The following is a 20917-nucleotide window of genomic DNA, read 5'->3' as shown; positions in this document are numbered from 1 at the left end:
TGTATAATGGGTCCCCATAAATCTAACCTGCACCTTAAGACTAAATAGAAACGTTTCACAGTGACCAGACATTTTGCTTTAAACGTCGTCAAAATATCTATACTTGAAATAACGCAATAACGGGATTTATGTACATTTTCTGCCTTCACGGCTGTGGAGCGCCGACACCCCACCGAGCATTCCGACTCTCCGAGCTCACAGGGGAGCCGGCCGCAATCCCTAAACGCACCGCCACAGCCAAAACGGCCACTCGCCGATAGTAACAACAAAAGGCAAGCGAGGCTTGACGCAGCATCTTTGGTCATACGTAAATCAAGCACGTGACGCAAGTCGCGCAATCAACGTAGGGCTGCACGGCGCCGCCAATGCCAGTTAGGCAGGGGTAGGCGTGGTGAGTCTGGAGATATCCAATGAGGGCGAAGCATTCGTTTTGAATACTTTCTGGGAGCGAAGATCTGTGTGAGAAGCTCGGGTGTCTTAATTCGCGTATAGCGGCGGTCCTCCTATCAGGTACGGGCGGTGATTTTACCTCAGTGTGGCTGCAGAACCATCAACGGCATCTTATAGTATTAGATAAGGCGGGAGTGCGGGCAGCCGTTGGCACCTTCCCCGGGGTAGTGACAGTCCATACGAGGATGCTTGTAGCACTAACGCTTCCGGTGCGTGTTACCCATGCATATAATGTCACGGAGCCCTTTATACATGGTTTTAAGGTCGGAGGCCGTAAGAATTGCCCAATGTCTGTGCCCAGAGACCGGGCCGCAGCCCCCCTGTCATTATTCCCAGTCAGTTGGTGTTTCTGACGTCCACTACCGGGTTGCTAATGCCTCCAATTTTCTTCTTCTTGATGTTAACGTGCCTTGGAAGGGTTGCTGCTAGAGAAATAAAATGGAGGCTCCCTCTTCTCCTCATAACGTGTCAAATGTCATCGCTGCCATAGTCTCTAAAGGTTAAAACATAAATGAAGTGGGTAATGGCGGGCTGGCGTGTCGCTCCGTTGCATGGTGGGAATCTGGGTTGTGTCTATTTGGAGGTTACAGAAGTCATCGGCATGTCAGTAGCCCAAGTGTAGTCATGTGACCACACCTGGCAAACATCTGGCAAGCCATGGCTGGTGGCATTCGTTCCTATGTGCCTCTTTATTGTTTCATCAGTATGTGGCATTACCGCAGGGCGCTAGCTGGAGCATACCCACAGTGCATCTGAAATACATGGGGCTCAATACAATCCGTACGGTATTCTGTGTGTGACGCTGTCGGCCGGGTGTCTCTCAGTAATTGTTTGTTTTTTTTGCACAGGATTTGCACGATGGCGCAGGCCAGTGATGAATGGGAACTGAGCAAAGAGAACGTCCAGCCTTTGCGTCAGGGGAGAGTTATGTCCACTCTGCAGGAGGTTCTGTCGCAGCCTGAAAGCACTAGCCATGTGGCTATTCAGCAGCAGAAACAGTAAGTGAGGGCTCGATTTCTGCAAAATAAAGTCATATGCGGCTAATTGGGGCGTTGTGCGTGCTGAAAACCCACCTTTTTTCGAGAAGGGGATAACCTTTTCAGCCATCGTCCTAATCAAGCCAGCTGAACGATCAACAACTTCTACAGATCATTCGGACCCCATCAACTCATCCCCATCCAAGCTGCCCTTCTTTTCGCGTCCCCCTTCCAACTACCTACTAGATTGTAAGCTCGCAAGAGCATCATCCTCTCCTCCTTTTGTACCGGTTTGTTATTGTGTGAGATTTTAACCCCTTCCGTACCGATGACGTACCTGGTACTTCCTGGTTGGGTGTCACCCACAGACCGGGATGTACCAGGTATGGACGTTTAGGGATTTAACAAAGTACACAAGGGAAGTTTATTTCAGAGGAATAATGTTAGAACAGGAGGCCATCATCTAAAGCTAGAGGAACAGGTGTTTACAGGAAAATTATGACCACTTTTTTTCACACCCAAATTGCTTGAAAGTTTATTTTTATTGGAATTGAAAGTGTAACCTTGGAATATCAGAAGTATTTCCGCTTGCTGCATCAAAGGACAATTTAAAGTGTTAGGTGTGTAATTACTGTGCCCATTGAATAAAACAGCTATGGAATTCTTTATTACATTGCTTGAGAGTGACATTTTTTTTATACATGTTTTGATTATCGTTATTCTAGGGCTTTTGAGCTGGAGCTCCGCTTCTACACTGGTGACGATCCCTTGGATGTCTGGGACAGGTAGGTTGTGACACTGTGATTTCTAAGTGTCTTTTGAATGCAATACGTTTTTTTACTTGTTCAGAATTGCTATTTTATTCTATAAATAGCCTGAACATTTACAACAAGCAAAAGGGATCATATGGCTTTCTTTGCTCCAAGCCCAGGGAGCTTTAAGTTCAAGTATTTAATTTCAAATTTGTCAAACGTGTCCATTACCGGGCGTTTCAAGAGACGGTGTAGAACATCTGTATCTGGGGCAAGTGTTAATAATGCATGCTTTGTGTGGTGTATGGTCAGATGGGGTTAAGTGAAACAAACATATCTTGCTTTACTGATCCCTGAAAAGAACATCGATTATTATTGTCCCTCTTAATGATGGATATAGTTCTGCTTGAACACTTACAACCTGTTTCTTTGGTTATAACCCCTGTCAGGTATATAAAATGGGCAGAGCAAACATTCCCCCAGGGGGGTAAGGAGAGCAATCTGTCCCCGCTGCTTGAGAGAGCTGTTAAGATTTTCCATGAAGACAAGCGGTATTATGGAGACCTTCGATATCTTACCATCTGTCTCAAGTTTGTAAGTGTTAAACCCAAGGTTATTTTCTTCTCTTTGCATTTTGACTATTTTTTATATTGTGTGTAAAGTTTTTATTTTTGTATGTACCATATTTTACAAACATACGGTATTATATTCGTATAATCTAACAAGCTTGTTATGTTGTAGGCACATTTCTGCTCAGAACCTCTTGATCTGTACAGTTACCTGCACAGCCAACAGATTGGGATCTCCCATGCTATACTCTATATCACATGGGCGGAAGAATATGAGGCTCAAGGCAATTACAAGAAAGCCGACTCCATTTTTCAAGAAGGTATCCAACGTAACGCAGAACCTAGTGATAAACTGAAAACCCATCATCGGTAAGAAACGATCTGGCACGGAAGACAAACTACATTATTTTTTTTTTTTTGGTTTCCTCGTTGTTGAGAAAACATGGTTCTCCTCTTCTTGTAGGCAGTTTCAGGCCAGAGTTTCCCGTCAGGTGCTAAAGGGAATCACTGAGGGTGCGGATGACGATGTTGCGGAGGATGTTGAGCCTCAGCGTAACTCTCTGATTGATCTGAAATGCAGAGGCAAAAATAAAGCTCGAGCCCCAGTGAGCAGAGTGGGCGACGTCACCAAATGTACGTGCTATTTGTTGTTCTCATTGTTAATTTCATATTTATTAATTTATCAACCTATTGCTTTGCTAACAAAACCACATAGGCTTATTGCCACTACTTTTGGTAGCACGACAACTCCGTTGCTATTTCTAAATATACCGTATTTGCTGAATTATAAGCAAATTCTCTGAAAAATACCCCTCGTCTTATATTCAAAGCCATCTTATAATCAGACCTTGAAACAGAGTGCTGCAGGGGACCTGGATCCTCCTCTCTGGCAGCCAGTGGTTGTCTGCACGATGAGCGCAGACAACCTCCGCTGCTGCCAGCACTTCTATGACGGGCGCTGGCGTGATACGGCTTTCCAGTGCGCCACCATAGAAGTCCTGGCCAGCGGCAGCGCAGACGTTCACTGGCTGCCAGAGAGGGGGATCCCCCGCAGCGCTGCAGGGCACCTGGATCCTCCCCTCTGGCAGCCAGTGAATGTCTGTGCAATACACGCAGACAATCTCGGCTGCTAAAAGCCACTTCCTCCAGGGCTTTTATGACGGCGCACCGGTGTGATGTGACCTTCCGGTGCTCAGTCATAGAAGTCCCAGGTAGCAGATGTCCACCGGCTGCCCCCACTTGACACCAGGGAGACTGGAGCACGGGGGACAAGTCTAGGGACTTGGGTTAGTTTTTATTAAATATGAAAAAATGTTTACATGTGAATTAATATTTACTAAGGCCTTTTTTCTTTTTTTTTTTTTATTATTCAAGTTTGGGGGTGGTCGTCTTATAATCAAGTAAAAATGTTATTAATAAAATATATAATTCTTGTAAGTGATCTTCAGTTTTTGTTTGTGTATTTTTTTTTTCTTCTCCCTCCATAGCACGCAGTCAAGGTCTTGGTCTACAGGAGTCTCTCCCACAGCAGATTCCTAGCAGATCTCAAATTCCTGTGTTTGATGAGAATGCTATGATGCCACTCGCTTTAGGGCAACCCCCATTAAACTCTCAACCATGGCCTGCGCTCCCACCAGCAAGGGCTAAGGAAAATGAACAGAAGGCTGGGCGCTGGAACTCAGGCCGGGTAAAATCAGATGATTTTTATAGAATACTTTTATATTGGTTACGTGTAACAAAGATGTGCTGGCAACTTTTAATGTTATGGCTCTACTTACAAAAAACACACAATTAAGGCACAAAAAAGCTCATTACTTGAAACATTTTGAAAAGGATTTGCTTTTGTGGCTTATTTCTTATAGAACAGTAGTTTGGCTGTTAAAGCTGTCTATGGCTATTTGAGATGCCGAGGTAATTCTGATTGAATATAACTGGTGGTATCTCGGGTAGAAGAACCTCTTGCAGATGAGATATAGGACCTGTATAAGCAATTAATGAAATCATCTGTGTGATTTACATGCCCTACAAATCCTACCCATCCAGATGAAAATGTTAATCGCTATGCCCACGCTAAAACTAACTTTTTTTTGCCCCCCTCAGTCATCCCGCAGCACCAGTCAGTTGCCCAATTCTGATCTGCCCCTGAGCGCACCCAGCTTCACCCCATATGTTGATGAAACGGCAGAACAGCTGACTGTGTAAGTTTTTAAATGGACTAGTTATTAAGGTTACTGTCTGCTGGTATAGTGTGTGTTACATAGACATTAGTCTTAAACTGTTTTATTTTTCTGATTTGATGTTTTAATACCATGTAATACTGGTATTTGTTAAAGGACTGGTCATGGATTAGTCAAGGTGTGTGTGTGTGTGTGTGTGTGTAGACCATGGGATGAGGTTTCCATTAGTTTAGACCTTTAGGTTTAAAGCATTAATCTGTTTTCTGTGACACATTTTTTTAGTTCCATGTGTTGCCTCCATTGAAAGAGGGAGAAAATTAAACACTTATGTTATGCATGTTTTAGAGAAGCAGAAAGCAGATTGGCTACCTTGTTTTGCATATGTTTTTGAGCCCCTTGGTTACGCATGCGATGTGATGCTTCTTAGGACGCCCTGCAAAATTAATCCAGCGGTAACGAGCGTCCTGAGTTCTCGCAAGCCTGGGAAGGAGGAGGACCCCTTGCAAAGGGTACAGAACCATTCACAAGAGAAGGAAGAGATGGTGATGTATTGCAAGAGCAAAGTCTATGCTGGAATGGAGGAATTCTCGTTAGAAGAAATCAGGGCAGAAATATACATGGCAAAATTGCGCAAAAAGAGAGAAGGTAAATGATCTGCAATCCCACATGTGGGATTATTCTCTAAATACAAGTTAAAGGAAAATCCCACCATACGTTTTACAGGTTTTTTGTAATAATGCAAAAAGTCATATAAATAGTAACTATTTCACAAAAATACTCTGTGATCCTTTATTTTTTAAGGCAGTTCTCATGGCCTGAATGCGTCTTGGGTATCGGGACACGGCACTGATCGTGTCGCATGTGACATAATCAAGTAAATATTGATGCTACAAATTGTGTCGAATGTCCTTACGCAAGCCGGGATTGGTGCATCTGTATTTGTAACAATTCTCTGGCTTCTTTTACGGCTCTTCAGTGTCTTAAATCCACATAGGAAAAAGGACACACAAGTGTAGCAAACGCAGGATTTACTGTAAATCACATTGGGGAGTTGGAACTAAGGAGTCCCGTTCAAAACTTGCGTAGGTTTCCCAGCTGTGGTTACTAGGGTGGGAAATTCGGGCTGCGAAGGAGTGCAGGGATTCCCATAACGCCTTTAAACTCTGCTGTATTATGCATGCTTCAAATGGCTCTATATTTCACGTTATCCAAGGACTAAATGGTCTGCCTCCCTGTGACCACATGTTTTCCCTTCTATTTTAAAGAGGAGTTAGAGGCCTGTGCCCAACGAAGACTAGAAATGGAAAGGAAGATTGAGGAGATGGAAAAGCTACTGAAGAGTACAGGTGTTCAGGTTGAACAGAAAGTACTTGAGCAGGTACTACAAAATATACTTTCTCAGTCATGTTAATGCGTATTTTAACTCTTTAAAAAGTTTATCTTATGCATGTATTACATGGGGTAGGGCCAAATGATGTTCAAAAGACACAAGCCTTGAGTGTAGAGGAAAATACATTGTTTTCCGGTTAAATATAGGTTATAATAATAGAACAAAACTCTCATTCCCTTTGCTGAGAAGTAACTCTCTAGCAGTTTAGCTGTTTCTCTTCCACTGCTCCAAGGCATTTATAGCGTCGAAGGTGCGTAATCTTAGTTGTGATCTGACGTTCTGTGACCCATGCACCCACGGCACATTCTGTTGGATTTTAATGTTCCGTTTGCTGGCGCTATTTTAAGTAATGGGCAATACAGTGTAAATTAGGAATTTTACGTAAAACACAAATTAATGGCATATACTCTTTGTTATGCTGCAGTCTGTTCAAGAGGAGTGCTGCGCAAGTGATCCAGACACAATTGCCCATTCTGAATCGGAGGTAGAACGATGCGTCCCCCAGCATCCACGCGACACTGAGGTTCTGGACTCCCACTATACGGTTTCCACTCCTGTTCTGTCAAGGTACAGCATCTTCCAAATCCTATTTTTGGGGCACCTCTGCCAATGATGTAGTGTTTCAGGGTCTCCTGTGAACACGTCTACCTGTGTAACCTGGATTGAATTAACACACACCTGCCATATATGTAACAAGCGAACCTGCGCTTTCTTATATTTGAAAACGTGAGGCTGTGTGTTCAGAAGCAGAGCTGTTTCCATGCCTTTAGAATTGACAGGATCAGTTAGAACGATGCACACAATACCTTAACTGTGCCATGTAGGTGATCTCTTTAGCGGCATGGAAGAATCCGCCTGAAAAACATGCCACAAAATCTACCTGGAACAGCTATTTGCTATGGTAACGTTTATTTGTTTCCCCCCAAAAAGGCCTGGAATTGTGTCCTTGCATAATGCTCAGGAGAACCAGCCCAGCAGTATGGGTAAGTTAATGTTACGTGCCAATCCATCACAGCTGACATTCAGTGACCAAGAAGGGTTGGTTTATGTAGGTGATGCATGGAAATGCTTCCAAAACACTGGGACAATTCCAACTTTAGACATGTTGTACAGCGTGAAATGTATCGGTGGTGTTCTGCCCATCCACTATCGTATTCTCGTAACACGGACATGGTTCAAGGTGAGAAGACATGGACAGCGATAGGGAGTTGTTAGAAAGTGAGGTAAAGGAGCAGGAGAGAGCCAATATGTTTTTCATCTGGGTCTGTAAAGGGGGCACTTACACAACTTAAAAAATATTTATTAGAATATTGAAACTGCATGTTAGATGTTTACGAAGCATTCATACAGCTCTATGCAATAAGTTAACTTGACAGCCGACACAAACGTTAACTTGTTCACAAATAATCTCTTCTTTTGTTCTAGAACCTGAACTAGGTGTGTCACCAGCGCCTCCTTCTGATGTCCCATTTACCATTTTCGATGAGTCTTCTGAAATGCAACCCAGCGTGTAATTGTTTTTCTTTATATACCAGTTTATTTCACATACCGCTTGTTTTTGGACAACAAACTTTCTTTCCTGCCCTTTTGGTTCTGACAATGAGATTTTTTTATATTTTAATTTTATAACTCGTTCTCCCTCCCCCCCCCCCAATCTGCTGGATCCTTGTCTCCTTTCATCTAATAAGTCCTTTCATTATTTACAGGTTGCTTAAGAACCCGATGCCTCCTGTACGACGGCCTCTTGCTGTTTCTAAGACAAAAACTCTCGCACAAAACACATCTGTCGTAAGTAGCTGTTTCTCGCAATTTGTCTGCATCATTTCCAACAATAGCAACTTGCTAGATGACGAAGACCAATACTAACGCTATTTACAGTGCCAGAAAACTTAAAATGTGTGCAGATTATTAAATTATAATAACTATAATATAGTTATTGGCAAAAAGCAACTTTGCCCAGTTATACACATGGCCCTGGGGCTTTGTCAAATGGAAATGTACAGGTGGAAAGATGATTTTTTAATCTTAATCCCCCTCTATCTCTTAAAATGCCACTATGCCAGTTTAGATAAGGCTGTAGTGTGAGCTGCATACCCACAATCCTCCCCACAATGCCAATGTTAACATATACTTGAAAACAAGTAGTCTGGTCCTGTTTCCTTAGACCATATTATGGCTGTGCTGCATACAAATTGAAGGACACCGTTGGCACTCCCTGTAGAATTGTGCGGCTTTAGGCAATTATACTGTAGTTTGTTGAAAATAAGGTTTGAAAGGTTTTGCCCTATATAAAGTTTTTTTTTTTTTTTTTTAATGGTGAGACATTTTTTAAACTATTAAAGTTGTGGCTGTAAAGCTAGGTAATGATGGGTACACTTATTTGCTTGTTTTAATAAACACCGTTATTTTTTTTAAAAATTTTTTTAGGATGTACTCGATGGAATGGAACCCTTAACAGAAGAGGCAATTGTGTGCGGCTCGCACAAGAATAAATCTCTATTTCCAGACCCAGAAGACACATGTGACTTTGTGAGAGCTGCTCAGCTGGCATCAACCCCATTCAACAAGGCCAGAGATGAGTTGGAACAGTCTGTGCCAAATGACGCGTCCATGCTAGAGAGACTTCCTTTGCGAGAGAAGACGCCTGTGTATGAAGAGTCCTACCGGAAGGAGAACTGTATAAAAAAACTCAGGTAAAGGAAATACTCTTACAGGAAATGGGTTTTAAGTTCGGATCCTGCTTATTTTTTGTGCAGTCTCAGTGACAGGGCATGGGCATATAAATCAAGTGCCCTTTTCCAATATGGTTGTGATGTGGGCTGCATATATGCATGGTAATGATTTTCAGTGAATATTTTTTATCTGCAGTCCAATTTTAGAAGCAAGCCAAGAAGATGCTCGCTCCTCAGTCTCCTCGGTCTCATCTGTATCCTCATTATCCAATGTCACCGGTGTGTTCCCTTCCAAAACCCTGCAAATCCTAGACCGCTTTGAACATGCAGACCAGATAACTGGTGTGTGTGAGCTCTCCTCAGGTACGGTTCCAAACATTTTGAACTGCTACCTCCACAAATCACTACTTGATGTAGGGGGAGCAGGTATTCACTGTACACATGCACTGTAATGCCTGATGGCATATTTAGTATCGAGTGTCATAGTAGCAGAGAAACTTTTTGATAAGCGTTTCCGCATGATAAAGCTATGTTATGAGGGAAAATGGGTAGATCGAAAGCACAGCAGAGGCATTTCTAAAATACCTGCTAAATGTATTCAAGAAAACGCTCTGTGTTTTGGTCTTAATTTAGTCGACCGTTAACCGTCTCACGAAAACAGCCTAACAGTTTTAACTTGAACAAGAACTTATTTTATAGTTTGTATTTTACTTGTATCAGTAGATATCCCAAATAAAAACAGAACTTAGCTACTTTTCTGCTTATGAGATATTCCATGAGGGTGCAGCATTCTCATATTCCTAAAATGTCCTGGTCATTTTTGCACTATACCCTACTGAGGGCACAAAGTATTGACTCATTCACTTATTCATATACTCATTCATTCCATCATTCAGATACTCATTCATTCCCTTAATCACGCATACTCGTTCATACAAACTCCCCTTACCTGAACTGCAGATTTCCCACGCACTCTCGCAAGGCTGCCTTCGCGTTGCTCGCACACAGCGTCTCTTGTCTTGTTCCGTCGGAACGCAGCAGAGTCATGTGAAGTGACGTTAATTCATGTGTCTCTGCTGGGTTCCTGGCGGGACAAGAGAAGAGACGCTGTGAGGGAGCAATGCAAAGGCAGCCTTACGGGATTACTGGGGCCCGCAGGTAAATTATCTGACTGCCTGCTTCCGCAACACCTGAAAAACCGCCCGCAAGTTTTTTGACAGGACCCGCATCCTGATGCAGTCCTCTACTGCGTACCTATGGTATTCTGATTAGATTATTTCTGAATATATTTTTGTTTCCTAATCTTAAATGATCTGTTTTAACAGGACCTACACCGTCACTGGAAATTGCTGAGCTGCACAAACAGCTTCTAGAGCCTATGTGTGAGCTGTTTGGGTCTCCGGAGATACAGCACGAAGCTGGGCCACTGCCTGCCATGAAAGATCAGGAAGAAGTGACCTTGAGTAAGTCTGTTATGCTTTAAGATCAATCTTTTTCCTTTATCATGGAGATCTGGAGCTCTTGGTGTACCTGGTGGGTCCAGGAAGCACCATGCAAAATATTTATATCTTGCAGAATATGCAAAAAAAAAAAGGAAACTTTTTTTTTTATTAAAACCATATAAAAATCTTATTAATGGGAAAACAAACTTATGTGTTCTGTGAAAATCCCTCATAGGGACCTAGGTACCTCCTTTTTACTGAGTCGATGAGCTCGTAGTCGGAAGTGATGCATATAAGTAATCTGACATTGTTTACCCCGTTTTTAAACTAGATCTGACTCAAAAGTCTAACTATTCACATTATTACATGAATACAAATGAGCAGAATCGCTATTAAAAGTAAAAGTAGTGTAAAATCCGCCAAACTCGCTCTGCTTCGCCAAGGGGGGACGTCAAAGAAACTTTCCAGTGGAGCGCCAGAACTTTAAAAGACCCAAACAGTTTTAGGAATGATAATCCATATTAAAGCTCTGAATCCCTCTTTGTATCTGTTTGTTAAAGAAGGGAAAATATATGGTGACGCTCAGCTATCAAGTGCATAGAAGTGCTTTATGATGACAAGAGAGTATACCCTTTTTTAAACCAGTTCAACTGATCAACAAGTATTTGAATAATTGTTTTTAATTTTTAAACCCTTTTTTTTTGAACAGGCTGTGAAACTTACACTTTGAAGAGCGAAATCCTGCTTAACGAAAAGAACAGGCTTTATACGGGGGTTCCGGCCGACAGCGACTTGGAAGAGAGTAAGGGTGTTGTGTTGAAAGTAAGTGCCCTCACTTTGCAGATTGTGTTTGTCTTGCTATCTGATCAAACTGAGCTCCTGTAACCTACATTTTCCCCCAAAATGTTTTCCTAATACTACTTTCTTTGCCAATTGTTTGATCTGAGATTTATGTTCCGAAGGTTGTAGATACATATTTTTTCTTCTAATCATACCCCCCCAAAAAAAACCCAGATCTACTTTAAGAGTACCAAACAATGGCCTTGCTAATAACAAACTAAACTTTTTATTTTGTGTAGGTAGCTTATCAGCCAGTTCCATGGGATTTATATATTTTACTCCAGCTGAAGGAGCGTCTTGGAAACTCTTTTGAGACGGACTTTCTTGAGCAAAGTTCTTGCTGCTTGTATCAAAACGGTTGTATTACTCTGTACAAAGATGTTAATTGCTTCAGTATTCAGGTAAGCGTGCCTAATTAATTGCTGCTCTTGTGTTTACGGTTGGCCTGCGTTAGGTTTGAAAAAGGCAATCACCTGTTTAGTGTGTGAGTGGGTCTCTGGGTGTCGTCAATAACGAATACTTGACGTTCGTTATTAGGCGAGATTACAATTTTTATATGTATTGTAGCTCCTGCAACAAAACCTACATTTATGTAATTTCACCCCCCAGGACATCCTACACCACATTGAGGAAGACATTGAGGAGGATATTGAGGAAGGCGTCGAGGAAGTCATTGTGCTTGTTGCCTACAACTTGCTAAACCTTGTAGAAAAACTGCACTCTGTAGAGATTGTTCATGGAGATCTGAGACCAGAGATCCTGCTGATGGATGATGGGTAGGTTGTTTGTGCTCCTTTTCATGTAAAAATAATCCAGATCTGCCAATGAATTTGTCACAATTCCACTACTTTTTCATTTTCACGTAAATGAACAAGCATGGTCCTCGTTCCCCTTTTTTTTTTTTTTATTTATTTTTTTTTTTTCTTCAATTTGGCAGAGCTTAGTTAATAATTTATAAGTTATTAAATCATCTTTTTTGTGTGTGTTTTAGACTTTTTAACTCATCAGCTTGTACAGAGATGGACAGTTTATTCAAGCTAGTTGACTTCTCGAACAGTATGGACCTCCGGTTATGTCCCACAATGAACTTAAGTGGTTTTCCAGTAGCACAAACAGAATACGGCCAACAAATTCATACTCATTGGACCTCACCGTACCAGGTAAATAAAACTATAGACATATAGACATAATCTGCGGCAGGTTAAGAACTTGGCCCTAGCCCTTAAGGTCGGTGGTCTGGTATGTTTACCAGCAGCCTCCTACACCACTTGTATGTGGGGGGGGGGATATTGGGCACCGACCCACCAGGAATTTGCCCAGTGTGTCCGATGGCCAGTCCAGGCCTGTATCAAAATGTTTTAGATAGTGTTTGCTTGCTTATGGTATGTGGGCTTTCAAACAAATCCCAACAAGCATGCTTGCCTCAAAGCAAATACCAGCTCCAGGTAAGAAAAAGGAAAAAAAAACCATTCTGAAGTTGTAAAATACCACTATAATAATGTTTTTTGGGGAAAACAACACTTAATGGGCAGAACTTCTAAGAAAATCAAATTTTATGGAGTCTAATGTTAATAAAAAAAAAAAATTAAAAAACTCGAACTTACGCCATGCTTATAAATATAAATTAACAAAATGCGAAACTCCAATAACACCCAAGACATACTGCTTACGGTAGAAGATAAGGGCCTGGCCTCGCAAGCTTCCAATTTATTTGAAAGTTAATTGAGGATGAAGATCCAAGATATTAGCAATTTCAATAGACAGACATGGGCACCCCCTCCCCATTTATTCCAATATGCAAAACGTGCAGGTTTTAATTTTTCCAAAAGATTTCAGCAAATATATTTAGTTGCCCGTAGGGTATGGTCATAAAATTAACTGTAACGTAGATAATGCCCAGACTTACGATGCATGTAAAATACATGAACATTATAATATACACACATACATTATCGGGTAATTAAGGAACTTGGCTGAGAAAAAGCCAGACCATCAAAAAAATTATTTTGTCTGGCATGGTGTGAAAAAACTGCTATAAAGCAGAAAGGGATCCGTATCGAAGACGGGTAATTAAGGGCCCGTGAGCCTGATATCTGCCGTGGGGAAATCCGAATAATATCCAAGAATCTCACTAGTAAGTGTCGTCGTGGTTTTAGGAGGACAGATCATTGTTTAAATTGTGTTCTATGAAGAGGTAAATGAAATACTTTGTATTTTAGTAAGCCAATTTGGGAGTTTTCTTAACATGAGGTTACAAAGTATAATTGGGTTGCTACAAAATGAAACTTAAAACAGATTGCACTGTTGAAGGCACATGATGAGAGAAGTGTGTTTGTAAATAAAGTCGCTCCTGTATCGGATGCTGTTGAGTTACGTGCCACGTGAGGTCGTCGTTCAGTGTGTGCAATCTTGCTTCCCCCAGGTGGATCTCTTTGGAATCGCAGATGTGGTGCACTTGCTGATTTTCAGGTCCCATTTGCAGGTTCATTATGAAGATGGAACTTGGAAAATAAAAAACGAAATCCCCAGGTCAGGACTGTAAAGCCATTAATGGAATATATATATATGTGTGTGTGTGTATATGTAATGTATCCGCTTACTGTGCATACCTGCAAAACACTAACTGGAATAGACAGACTCCATTATGGCTTTTGTTACAGAGCTGGAGTAGTGTGTGCTGCTGATTCCGCTTATGTTTTATGATTATGGTGCCGAGTTTGAAAAGTGGTCTGTTCCCATAGCAACCAATGTAATCCTTCAAATTGTACCATCGTTGCTATTGCGATAGGACTACTTTTCCAGTTTGGCAACAAATCGATTGTTTGTTTTGGTAAAAGGTGTGATGGTGACAGAGCCCCTTGGATACTTATAAAGATGTAGCCGTCCTGTCTAGTATTACAAGTTAACGTTGCTGTCTCTTTCAGGCGGTCGTTTGGAAGCATATGGGATAGCTTCTTTGGAAAGATTCTAAATGGCGATGGCGAATCCACAGCAGACATTCTGAGGGATCTGAAAGAGGAGATGAAGGGGTTATCTGACAGCTGTTTTCAGGACAAACTCTGCAATTATTTAGTGAGGCTGCAAATGAGAGTCAATGTGTGAGAGAGCTCCGGCCCTCCTCTAAATGGCACATTCACGTTCCATTATTTTAACTGGCTCTTCTCTGTAGGCTAAGCAGGTGGATTCCTCCAGTGAAGCCTGAAGAAGATTGCCCATTTATATGTTTGTCTGTATCACAATATTGTAAAATATGTAGACTATTAAATGTTTTTTTTCTGGCTTAGCACCTCTAAAATATGTTTGGCCCTTTACACTTTTTCCTTCTTATATGAGCTTTTCTATAATCCACATAAACCAAAGGGTATCACATGTCATATAAATCACAATTATAGAAATTGTAATTAAATAATCATTCCTTAGAGAACAAATTCATTGTCTGTAAATGTTACAGATTGATTTTAAGGCCGGTTTCATGTCAAGTCCTGATGGATGTAACCCACAATGAGAAGGGGCATGTAAGTTTGGTTTCGATGCAGCTTAGTGGTAGCTTACAAACTCTTCTCACAGCGCAATCCAGCTTGTAGTTTAGGAAAATTACAATATTGGAGTTTTACATTTTACACTAAGGCTCCAGACTTTCTTGCCCCACCTCGGTGCATATGGCTGGCAGGAACTACGGAGCACCAGTGCAAAACGTCTGATGAGCAAATGCCTATGTAGCACATATTGCTGGATATCCTGCTGGAAATAGGCCACATACAGAAAAGCGCAGTGGGCATTGCCCTTTAATTACCAGAGACAAATGCAAAACTTAAGGTTACACCATTACTCAATTGTATCTGAGTAATAACAGCTTTGTTTAACGCATTGCCTCTAGAGCGCAAAACCTCCATATCATTAAAACTTCATTTTAAGCTTCTGTGATTTATATTTGAAGGAAGCCGCTGTAAATTGGGCTCCCCGGGTGCCTCCTGAGTTAGGTCCTTGATAGCACAAATGCGGTTTATAGTAGGGTTAAGTATATTTTACAACTTGGTATATAAATCTGGAATTTTTTTTCCATTATTTGTTTCCTTGGTTAAATGTTACTCTTGCATATCTAAGCATTGGATTGGTGGGAGGCTATTGGCATTGCATTAAAAAGTCTTATTTCAACATTTTGTTTGCAATATACATGATATCAGTTTATTACACCATCGGGAACGGCAACGTTTTCTGATTTGTAATTGTGCGTGCCCTCTGGCGACGTCCACATCCATTAAAGGGCTTTGTTCACAAAGCTCCAAGTTGGCCCAGATAGTGTGATTTGGTCGGACAAAATACCAGGCATCCTGGTCGGGTCCCTTTGTGTTGGTCGCCTATTGTGATTAACTCTAAACTCACAGTTGGCCGTAGCTTGGAGGAAGCACCAAAAAATAGTAAAAGCTCGTACCTCCTTCTACCTCCTATAAAGGATTGTAGGCAAAAGGGGAAGGAATTGTAGCCAGCTTAGCAGCCAGGAAAGTATCTTTTTATATGTTCACATGGTAACATTTTTACTTGTCATACACTTTAAAACAAAATTTTATTTGCAACTCTTGTTAAGATAAAATAACGAATGGACTTTTAAGAGTTAAAGACGTCCACCCCCCCCAAAGATTTTATTTTGAAATAGTTATCAATGTGTAGCAATCCTGTTGAGCGAAACAAAATCTGTGAGATGGCACACACATTAGGAAACTACAGATTCCAGTTTGTCTGCCAATCGCAGCCAGAATAAAAATGAGAGCGGAGGTTATGGCAGATTGAGACGTATTTCTTGAGGGTTACTTTTTTTAAGTAAGCTCTCGTCTGCAATTTAATGTATATGATGGCAGAGTGTCTCCTTACGTGCAAGGTGATTTTTTTTTTTGGCATCCGAATGCATAGATGTATCCATCAGAATCGTCTGTATGCCTTTGCTCTGCCGCCCGGTGCTCCCATTGATATAACTGGGAGTGCTCTTCTACCGCTGACTGGCTTTGAGCAGCCAAAATTGCCTAACTAGACACTCTTGTCTAAAGAGAAACTAACCCACCCCAAGTTAAGGAATACATGTTAAAGTACTAAGTAAGTACTCCATGTTAGGGGCAGATGGATATCCCAGGCACACAACGTGTCTCCAAACTCAAGTAAATGGATGTATTTTGAGGTGTTTTTCATTTGCAGTAGCTGTGTACAATTTGTAATTGGCCTCATTTTTTCAGATTTACCTAATATTAAGATTTTTTATTTTTTTTTTATACTAAGTGACTATATAATAATTTGAGTACTCGAAAGGAGAAAGTGGCAAAATACTGTTGGATGAAATGCTGAAACTTCCCCTTGATCTCACGTAGTAACAGCCTTCACCCTTAAGTCATTCATACAGAACCTCCAAGGGGTCTCGAGGGTGCCTCCTGCATCGCAGGGCGAGACTGGAGGGTTTTCTGGGTTATAAAGGGCGAGGAGATGCAGCTTTGGTTAAGAAGCACCCATTTGCAATGTATTCGCTCCGCAAATTCATGATTTGGCCTGTGTCCCACAACACCGGTTTGGTGGGCGTTCATAGACAAAGTCAATCTGCCAGCTTACTGTTTTCACAATATGCAAGACATAAGAATAAATATTGTGGAAAAGTGAAAGCCCTAAAATTACCATTTTGCTTTATTTTCCATATAAAGTAACCCGTCTCTGGTCTGGTTTCATGGAGTACATGTACAGTATATCAATTTATGTTCTGTGACACATCTGTATGAAACCGGCAGATCAATGGCCCATGGTGCCTCCTTCACCTATATGGTTGGGCCTCGAGCTCGATGGGTGGACATTTGGAAGACCAAACGTGATGTGAGGGAAAGAGTAGTTTGAGTTGGAACCAAGAACCTAATACTAAGTACTAACTATACAAAATTATTTTAAAGCAACGGTCTAGTGTCCGGTGCAGCCTCCGTAACAAAATGTATATATATACATGCACCTCAATACGCATGTTTATTAAATCCATAAGAAATGTACCCTTTGGAGAAGCTGCAGCTCCAGAGTTCTAGAGCAACACTTTACATGTGCTAGTCAGCAAGGGTAGCTCTGGGGCTTTGGGGGCCCTAAGCAAATTATTTAGATGACCCCCCCCATAATAACATATACCCTAGGTTCAGTGTGGCCACTGCAGCGAAGTCTCGGCAAGCAAGCATGACATTGACTAATTGTTTCCCTTCCGTAAGGGCAGCATTTTATCTGGGCTGGTCAGCAATATGTAAAAATTATATGTGTCCTGGAAAACATGGCCGATGTGGTCACCCTAGAGCGAAAGGGCAGGGGGGGGTGTAAACTGAGTTGCCTGGTGGCACGTGGCCCAGAGTGCCACTGATGACCAGCAGATTATAGCAGGGATGACTAGGTGGCCCTGGCACGTTAAGGCCCACTGGGCACTTGTCTGGCGTGTCAGGCAACCTCCAAAATGTATGTTTTCTGAAATCTAAATGGCTTCTCCTCCCGAAGCTACCCAATCCTGGACCCTCTTGTGAAGCCATGTATTTCACCTGCGTTTGAGCCGTGATGTAAGTGAATACCTTTTGCGCAATATATGCGGTGGCTTTATGAACAGATATTTTTGTTAACATATAATATAATGTAAAGGCTGATATTTACAGCCGGTAGGTAATTATTAGCTAAGCGCACCAACTCGTTCTTCTTTCTGTCAACGTTTGACACAAAACATACCTTCCGTCTACTAAATATGGAATTATCATTGGTGCTGGCTTCTTTATATATTTATGACATCATTTTTAGTTACATTTAACAATTTGCCACAACTCTGGGGCCATACATTGCCTGTCAGCACTTTATAATAAATATCTGTCGTGTACAAGATAACATACGATGTACAATCTTCTAGAAATACGGGTTAGTCTGGCAGTGAAAGTGTTAAACACGAGCATAAGATTTTTAGAATTTTATCAAAACAGGTTATTCGTGGTGGGAACGGAACGGCCATGATCCCTTCCACGGTGAGCGAGCTCAGCACTAGATTACACCCCCCCCTTTCACCTTGATATTTAATGGAGCTAAGAGTGTTACCATGGAAACAACTCCAAAATACTTCAAAGCGTCATCGGAACACATTCATACTTAACCCTTCCGTCTCCAAGTGGTGGTTGGCAGCCCTTTCTTACAGATCCACTGAGTGGGGTAAGGATTATATTTTTAAGTGGATTTTTGTTTTAGAAACCTAACAATAGGTATAGGCGCTGATAACCTGATGATTATCTATCTATCTATCTATCTATCTATCTATCTATCTATCTATCTATCATATATATATATATATATATATATATATATATATCTATATATATACACACACACTCAGGGTGTTATATATATATATATATATATATATATATATATATATATATATATATATATATATAATGAACACTGCAGACTATAGAGTCTTATCTTCCCCTTCTATATAATATGTAGCCTATTTATACAAAAGACATTCAAATCTGATATTTTTACACTACTATATCTAAAAATACAAATTATGGGCCTCTTTTTATCCCTGGTGTATACTGTATAGTGTACTGTAAAGAATGTCATGTAAATGACCTAATTTAATACAATGGAGCGAATTGAAAAAAGTCACTCATTGGTAAAGGTTATTTCATGCTATAATTCATAGGAGCAAGGTGTTGGAAATGAGTAAAAAAAATTGCTAATAATTATAATAATAATAAACATTTTTGCTTCCTGAGAGGGTGCTGCGATGGGTGGCTTTTTAATCTCTTGGCACAGAGAGGGTTAAGTGAAGCCTGCCCGGTTCTATTCCTGTCTGAGTTGTGAATTTGCGGGGTCTCATTCATGCCAATGACATCATCAGCCGCTTTCCCATGGCAACTAGAGGCCGTAGTAAGATTCCCAGGCAACGTTTGAGTCAGACGGTGCCAAAAAAGACCAGGTTATAGCAAACATATAAAAGCAAGGGGTTTCGTTATTATTATTTCAAGGATGCATGTATTTAGAAAAAAATAAAGAAGCATTTTCGTGCGGATTTTAGCTTTGGGGATTTTGGTTTATTTTGGTATTTCTGTTTTTTCCACCGGTAACAATGTCTGCTTCTCCCTCTTGTCATAGGAACAGAGAAGATGTTGACCTTCGTTTCCAGCTCATTGTCCAGTGAGAAGGACCCAGCAGGTGCTCCGGCTCAGAAAGAAACAAGTATCTCTGATTTAGGTCCCGTGCCCTACGCTGAGAGTGCCTCTCGTCGCTGAAGAACGCTATATCTGCGATCAATGTAACAAAATAGAGCGCAAGCTTATGCGACACAGGTACCCTGCTTTAAACATGATAATCGTCTTCATAGATTTCTAATAATTACAGCATGGGGTTAATAAAGTATATATATATATATATCTATATATATCTATATATATATATATAGATATATATAGATATATATATATATATAAAAATATAATTTATATAATATATATTTATATTATATATATATTATATATGCCAGTGCATTAGCAGTTTTTAGCCACCGATAACCACCGACCTAACAGAGTTCAGCCGGTAGGCAACTGGTTGAAGTTGTTTACTGGGAATGTCACTAAGGCAGGATTATGTATATTTATTTATTGGGCTTGGAAGTGGGACCTGCCTACAACCCTCAAGGAATTAACTTTGAACTAGAAAGTGAATCAAGATATTAAACACACAAATATCTTGCGTGTCTTCATTTTTTTAATCTTTATTATTCAGTGTATAACCTGAGAAATGTGTCATAAGAATAATTTTATATGAAACACCTGGATTCCATCTTGCCTAGCCGGTTTGGAGAAAACGCCGCGGTCCAACCAGGGCTGCCAGATCATTAGAAGATTAACCCATTGAATGGATCATTTTGGGCACACTGTGGCCTCCGAGGATTTGCCATGTATAATAAATAGCTCCACACGGTATCTGAGACAAATGTAAACCAAGGACAGCTACAATGTCTCTTGTTGACCAAAAGCTATTATTTTACAAGTGTTTCTGTTACAGAATTCTTTATGTAATTTGATGGCAATTTTAAGTTGCTGTGTTGCCATCATTGTAATAAGACCTCGCGATATGCTAGTGCTCTGTAGTTACGGAATAATAATAATTATTATTATTGTTATTATTAAACAATTGAAATAGAAGCCATAACTTCCTAGTTTAGCTTTTGTTCCTTATCGTATTTAGCAAAATATCTTGTGTCCTGTTTTTAAAGAACTGCTCGGGCCTTTCTTGGCCGTTACGTTCTTCTTAGCTTACAACACCTACAGAATATAGTGTACTCATTGCAAAATGTTGGGGTCTATTCTCACTGTCTTTTTTTAATCAGTTTTTATATATCATGATATAATGGGGCAGCCACAGGTTATATAGCTATTCGTTCAAAAATCCCAATTAATACTCATGGATAATGGAAAATAAAATCTAATTGAGATCCACGCAGGGTAGGGCGGGCAAGGATCTGGTTTATGGATTTTCAGCCACTACCTAAAGATTTTTTGTGTGTTTTATTTGCAATTCCATATGCCGCCACCAGGGTGTTTAGCAGAAGACGAGTTTGTTTATTGCCCTTTTTGGGTTCTCCTTATGAGTTTTTTCCTGTAT

At 40.8% G+C, this 20917-nt stretch overlaps 1 protein-coding gene across 1 annotated transcript; it reads left to right on the top strand.

The window, feature by feature from the left end:
- The first annotated feature begins 415 nt into the window (after window positions 1-415).
- BUB1B (BUB1 mitotic checkpoint serine/threonine kinase B) lies at window positions 416-14564 on the top strand. Its single transcript, XM_053475303.1, has 23 exons — window positions 416-510; window positions 1299-1448; window positions 2153-2212; window positions 2629-2773; window positions 2921-3117; window positions 3212-3381; window positions 4236-4435; window positions 4849-4946; window positions 5353-5570; window positions 6191-6303; window positions 6740-6882; window positions 7246-7298; window positions 7741-7825; window positions 8022-8103; window positions 8743-9008; window positions 9184-9350; window positions 10313-10450; window positions 11139-11251; window positions 11509-11670; window positions 11879-12045; window positions 12261-12429; window positions 13692-13798; window positions 14194-14564. The coding sequence occupies exons 2-23, from the start codon at window positions 1309-1311 to the stop codon at window positions 14369-14371; spliced, it is 3171 nt and encodes a 1056-aa protein (XP_053331278.1). The 5' UTR covers window positions 416-510; window positions 1299-1308; the 3' UTR covers window positions 14372-14564.
- Window positions 14565-20917: the final 6353 nt, after the last annotated feature.

The sequence above is a fragment of the Spea bombifrons genome, chromosome 9 (assembly GCF_027358695.1).
Source record: "Spea bombifrons isolate aSpeBom1 chromosome 9, aSpeBom1.2.pri, whole genome shotgun sequence".
Classification (NCBI taxonomy): domain Eukaryota; kingdom Metazoa; phylum Chordata; class Amphibia; order Anura; family Pelobatidae; genus Spea; species Spea bombifrons.
Note: the sequence above shows the minus strand (reverse complement) of the source record. Positions and strands in the feature narration are given on the sequence as shown.